This window comes from Octopus bimaculoides, chromosome 20, assembly GCF_001194135.2.
Source record: "Octopus bimaculoides isolate UCB-OBI-ISO-001 chromosome 20, ASM119413v2, whole genome shotgun sequence".
NCBI lineage: Eukaryota > Metazoa > Mollusca > Cephalopoda > Octopoda > Octopodidae > Octopus > Octopus bimaculoides.
In genome coordinates, this window is record NC_069000.1 from 45745133 (window position 1) to 45752200 (window position 7068).

Genomic DNA, 7068 nt, shown 5'->3' on the forward strand with positions numbered 1-7068 from the left:
ATATATATATATATATATATATATATATATATACACATAATCATATATATATATATATATATATATATATATATACACAAAGATATATATGCATGCATATATGTGTTTATGTATATATATGTATATATACACAGGAATACACATACGCACATATGTATGTGTGTGTGTATTTAAGTATGTATTTATGTACAGTTTTGTGGGGAGAAAATGAAACAGACAATGGTAGACACAGAAAAAGAACACGATCCTTACTGTTTTGTAGAAATCTAATTTCTGCCTCACCAGACGGAACCAACCAAACTTCTGTGATGGAAGATGAAGAATCTCACAACACAGGAAGCACCAGAGAGAGAAGGATCCGAAACGAGAGATTCATAATGTTAAAAGAGACGCAGAACGTGGTGAGAGAGTAATTGTTTTATTGTTTGTTAATTAATACTGATAATTAATAAATATTTATAATTATTAACGATGTGTTTTTCTCTGAGTATATCGAAATATGTATATTTTTAGCTCTTAATCTTTTCCATTTTATTTCTGCATAAAATAAAGTTTTTAAAGTTTCGTGGTTTAAGAAAAGCTTACATCGATGGTGTTTGTGTACAGTCTATTTAATCTGTCTTTTGGGATCCTCAGCATGGTGTAACCCAAGGCAAATGAACTAACCCTGAATTCAACGTGTTTCATATGGAGGAGTTACTTAAAAGGATATAATTCACATGTCCAGTCTGGATATGTCATCTGCCGCCTTTAGTTTAATTATTGCACATTTCAACGTTACGAAATGATAAATTACAAAGCAACATTAACATAAAATGGTGAGACACTTATAAAAAGGAATCACAACGCTTAAAAGAATCATTATTAAAATTCTTTGAATATTAATCTAAATTCTTTTCTTTATTGTTTTAGGAGAGTCTTTCAACAGCAGATAAAAATGGTCTCAATGGCGAATGCATTGTCAGGAACCGGAAAGATGAGAGATCGTTGGCGAAGCGCTGCTCAAATATAATTGGTGTTGAACTTTTTAAAAATGTTAACTTTGTGTTACTGATGTTGTCCTATGGCTTTTGGGTGTGTAAGTAGCAATAATAATAATAATAATAATAATAATAATAATAATAATAATAATCAGGCCTTGTACTATATGAGAAAGGATTATCATTATTGCTATAATGATTATTATTGCATTTATTCTCATCAGATTAGACAGTTGAACAAAATTCCTATCATCAGGCTACAACAAGTAACTTTTGATGCCAAGAACCTATCCTAGCTGTCCCTAATGATAGCAATTTGGAGCTGCATTAAACTAGGGTTTATGCCTATTTCCTCTATCCATCCGTTCAAATCTTTAGGTGTAGTTTCTAATACACCTATAACTACAGTGATATATCTTACCTTTCATAGCCTCTGTAATTCAATGGCTAGGTCCTGCTACTTCGCTATTTTCTCTATACCCCTCATATTATCTTTCTCGTCATATACGCCTGTTAAATCAATTATCTGGCACTTTCTATTCTTTTGGTCTACTACTATTAAACCAAGCATTCTAGCTTCTATTACTTTATCAAACTAAATGTTAAAATCCCCATTTCTTACTTTCTAGCAGTTTACTAGATTCATGTTCAAACCACTTAACCAGATCCTAGCTTTCTACATAACTTCCACTCGATTATTCTCCCTGGCTTCTCATGTTTATTCTTGTATTTTCTTCTGGAAAATTGCTTTGTAGTATTTGTTGCCCCTTTTTATGCTCTGAATCCAAGTCCCACCAATGTTAACTCTGTTTTTCATCATTTCGGGGCCGATAAAATGAAGCAACAATTAATCCTGGGTCGATTTAATCAGCTAATCCTCAAAAATCTAACTTTGTGCATAAATCAGAAAATTATTAATAATATTAGAAAATTCTTATTTCTAATTATTATCATAATAATTATTATAAATGTAATTAGCGTTCGAATTGTGACAATTGTATTATAATTGTAAATTCTTATATTTAATTAAAGCATAATTTCAGAAATTATCCAAGAGTACATTGAGAAAATACAGTAATCCCTCACCATATCACGGTTCACCTATCGTGGTTCAACTATCGCGGTATATTGCTCAAGCTTACATCGATTCCTCTGTGGTGTTATTTTGCATTTATGATAAACTGACGCTACAAAGCTATTTTCTATGATTTCAAATATAAGAAAATTCAGATACATTTGTAGAAATATTTGGTTGTGAGAAAAGTCATTCTGTGTTAATGTCTTGATTTTCTAAGGCTGCAAGCTGGCGGAAACGTTAGCACGCCGGGCGAAATGCTTAGTAGTATTTCATCCGTCTACGTTCAAATTCCACCGAGGTCGACTTCGCCTTTCATCTTTCCGGGGTCGATAAATTAAGTACCAGTTGCGTACTGGGTTCAATCTAATCGACTGGCCCCCTCCCCAAAAATTTCGGCTCCGTACCTAGAGTAGAAAAGATTGTCTTGATTTTTTTTTGTGTATCTACGCTCACAGATGTCTCACGTCAACCAAATAAAATTACTAGCTGACATTACTAACAAAAATAATAAGAACTAATACATTGACTGTAGACGTTTAGCTACATCAAATTTTGTTCTGCACGTTTCTTTTCTTACTCATCTCCATTCCGACATCCTTTTTGTCCCTTTAACTTTGTATCATCTCACTTTTTCTCACTATTTTTATCACTTTCTTTCATTTTTATTTCAGTAAGTATAACCGCGATAATATATATGCCACCTCTCTGTGTTTGGTCGTTTGGCATGACTCAAAAGAAGTCCGCCATTTTAATGTCACTTCTCGGATTATTCACAACAATCGGTGAATTCTTACTTGGTGTGTTTGTTGATCTGCTTCACTTTGGTACCAAGAACATGTACATCTTCTCTCTGCTAATATCCTCTGTTTCTACTATGTTGCTGCCATACTGCTATACCTTCCAATACATCGCTCCTGTAGTCTGTCTCTACAGTCTTGCTCTCGGTAAGTTTATAACATTGTCAACACAATTCATTTTAGAATTTTATTGTAATGTTCGTATATTCATAATCGCCATCATCTCCTGACTGGCTCAACCCGTCGCTGTTGTGCTGCTCTGAACGATCTAGCAGTTAGCTAATCACTACTGATTCTGGAGTACCAACACACGAAGAAGGGCCGCAATTTTGAGACTTGTCAAATCGTTGATATTTTGCCGAAGCAAGAGATTCGTGACATCCTTTTCTTTGCTCTTCTTCCACTGTGTATTGGAATCTAGTTTTTGGCAAAGAGTCGTATTGGGATGCATCTCCTTCTCAGCCGAGCTTTGCTGTTGTGCAGCAGCAAGACGTGGTTCTTGTCTGTCCACATATTTGGCGAGTTCCTGCCTGACAAATCCATTTGTCTTTTACTCTCTGCACATGGTTTGTTGCAGGTTTTTGCAGCACTTGCACTTGAACGCCTAGACTCGTCATTCTGTGTCGTTTTTATAAAAAAATCACACAAATATGTTTGTGTATTTGTCTATATATATATATATATGTGTGTGTTTGTGTGTGGCATTCTGAAGCTGTACCGTTCTCCATTTACTCCAGGGTTTACCGTATCACTAAGACTGGTGTTAACCACTGAAGTCGTTGGTCTAGAACATTCTACAAAGGCATACAGTGTTCTATGTGTCACGAGTGGAATCGCAGGACTAGTTTCCCCTCCTCTTTTTGGTAAGCTCATCAAAGTTATTCTTCAATATGTTTATGTAATGTAATATTGAAAGTAACCGGTGCAATGTACTTCTCTATGTTTGTATCGAAAACCATTTCCACACAGAGAAGCCTTACACTTATATTAATTTGTCCTTTTAGGGCTGTTTTATGACATCACCGGATCGTTCCTGGTTGTGTTCCATGGATCTGGAGCCTGTGGCATTCTTGCACTAGTGGTTATTTCGTTAATAACTTTACGTAATAAATTTTGTATAAAATAAATTTTATTTCATAAAATGTTTCTGTTTCGTTTAAAATTTATATTTCTTTATATTCTGTTTTCTTTAGAGGATTTGTCACATAAATATATTTTGCATCACATATGTGTTTACACATGGATACACACATAAAGCGAGTTCTAAATATGATAAGTGGACTCAAAAAAATTAGCCATAGTATCCATTTATTATTAACGCCGTCGCTAAAGTATGACGTGGTATTGTGGTAAAAAGTTCGATTCCCAAACACATGGTTACGGGTTCAGTTCCAATGTGTGGCACCATGGGAAAGTGTTTTCTGATATATATAATCATTTCCGAAACAATGTGGTTGGAAAGGACGCAAACTTTTTACAATCACGCAAACTTTTTACAGTCACGCCTGTCCTTTTTGTTTCGGGTAGGACAAGCCCTTTCCGAAATGCCTATGGTACAACTCCAGAAACTATTTCTCGCTTGAAATATTTATTTAGGAAAAAGTGAAGAACGTTTTCACAAACATATATCAGGGAAACAGACAGTTTATCAAATAATAATAATAATGGTAATAATAATAATAATAATAATAATGGAAAAGTAAACAGTGAGAAAAGCAGTGAGGTATAATGATATAAAAGAAAAATAATGGTGGGAAGGCAGAATGCATCAGTGTTTAAACTACGGCTGAAATTTAGTTGTGATAAATACATACATACATATGTATACACACACATACACACACACACACACACACACACACACACACACACACACACACACACACACACACACACACACACACACACACACACAAATATATGGCCGCAGTCTGAGCCAAGGAGAAAAATCTAAATAATCCTAAGCTTGGCAAAGGCCTGCAATTTTGAAGAGAGAAGTAAGCTGATTTTATCGATCCCATTGCTAAAATCGAACTCATTTTATCATCCTGCAAAGGATGAAAAGCAAAGTCGACCTCGGTGGAGTTTGAACTCTGAGCGCAAGCAGTCGCTTAAGTTTAAACAAGGAGGCGATAGGTTTGATTTAAGCAACGTTTCAGTAAACTGGGTGAAAGATCAGGAAAAACATAAGAACCATCGACAGCATCTGATCAACACTGAACATTATTCTAAACGTATATTTATAAAAGAAATCCCAGAAGTCTTTGATTTAAAGTAAGATTAATATCTCCCGACTATTTCTCGTGGAAATATTTATGATGAAAATAATGCTAAAACGAATTAGATGCTTTAAAATATATTTACGTATCATAAAACTGAAGCGAATATTTTTAGGATTATTTCGTAGCTCTTTCTATCATGCGTAGTGAATACACATTACCGCTTACTTTACATCAAACATTATCTGCTTATATCAAGGGGTATACATCTAAAATAATATGTGTGTAACATTTATAATGCATAAACAAGTATATATACAGCACTTGCTTTAATATTTTGTCACCGAGGAAGTTCCTGAAGAGAAGTATATTTTTAAAATCACAGGAGCTTGTTCAGATCATCAGATACCGATGTTTCGATCTCATTTGATCTCTTCAATGACAAACACTCTCAGATAGTCCACGCTCTTCTGTTATTAATTTACAAAATATAAATATGAACTAGTAGTAAAGACACTTTAGAAATCAGAGTTTATTTCTTCAGACGTTTCTGGTGAAATATATCCCGACAACCAATTAATAAAAATAAAATTAAACTAGTCAATGCGCAAGTTCCACCAGCAAGGTAAACAGCCAGAAATGAGTTTGTGGTGTCGAAAACCAGTCCTGAAATATAAAAATAACATTTGTTATTAAATTGTAATTATATATTTCGTATATATAGATTGACTTCACCCAACGTTATTAAACATTTCGAATATAATCAAAAGCTTGTTTTCTTTTGTAAAGAAAAGTATCAAAATCCACTTCATCTTTTAAAATGAGACAGACCTTTGTGAAGACCTGTTTCGTTTTAAAATCCATGAATAGTTTCCACATTTTTTTTATCATTAATGAAACGATTTCTTTAACAATGCACCCAGCAAATATTTTATACTGTTATCTGTAAAATATCTAATAAACAGGCATTTATATCTTTGCCAACAACTCTAAATGAAATATGATTTAAATTATTTTATCATATTTTCATTTGAAGCAACTCCAACCTTATGCAACCACGATTTAATAAGTTTAGTTTTAAGTAATGTAAGGTTAGCTACTCAAATACGTTTTATGGTCACTACTTCTAGTCTCTGCTACAGTAGGTTTGGTATGTCTACTATCATCAGTATATTACGTCAAAGTTGTCAAACATAGGCACTGCAACAATGTTTAGTCTGATACACCCTCCGACTAAACATTTTAAGCGTTTTACATGAAAACCAAAACACTGGTTCCAGTTTTGATAACACTTCGTATTTTCCCCTTTATTGTTGGTATTAAACTTGCCGTAATGTACAACGACCCTGTTATCCATTTACTTTGTCCTACATTATAAATAGCGTCTTTTGGGATTAATTATCCTTATGTGGCTCATGGGATTTAGTTTATGCTTAAATCCGGATCGCCAAGCCTTACTTGTTTGATACTCCTGGATTGGAACGACTCAGGTAAAGTATTTTGTTTGGATCTCGGAAGAATGAAATACAAAGTTGATCAAATTAATGCCAAACATGTTTTTGCTCTCCAAAGAATTGGACTAAAAGTGGGTTGCAAGAGTGAAAACATTTTTTATAATTTAATTTTCCTTAAAAAAGAAATATATGGAAATATTTTCTAACAGAGAAATCGACTGTTATTTATGGCCACACATCATCCGATCTTCTACTCCCTTCTTTATAGAAATGTGTTCAATAATAAAATTAATAAACTTACCAAAGGTAGGAGGAGATAGATAGATAGATAGATAGATAGATAGATAGATTAGGTCAAATACAGAGTGACCGTAAAGTCTGGATACATAGGAGAAAAGTATAAACTCATATACAATGTGTGGAAGAGAAAAGAAAGACAAAAATATTGGCAGTATTTCCCATTTATCTGAATCTTATGGTCGACCTATATCAGGTGCTTACACACCAAAACCACAATATATATATATATATATATATATA

General features: G+C 33.6%; 1 protein-coding gene across 1 annotated transcript in view; it reads left to right on the plus strand.

Moving 5' to 3' along the window:
• LOC106870169 (monocarboxylate transporter 12) overlaps positions 1-7068 on the plus strand; it is a 33265-nt gene that overhangs the window by 13890 nt on the left and 12307 nt on the right. Inside the window, exons 8-11 of the mRNA XM_052975264.1 lie at positions 286-401; positions 913-1078; positions 2730-3002; positions 3593-3718. Coding sequence (XP_052831224.1) covers positions 286-401; positions 913-1078; positions 2730-3002; positions 3593-3718 — 681 coding nt within the window. The remainder of the gene's footprint in view (positions 1-285; positions 402-912; positions 1079-2729; positions 3003-3592; positions 3719-7068) is intronic.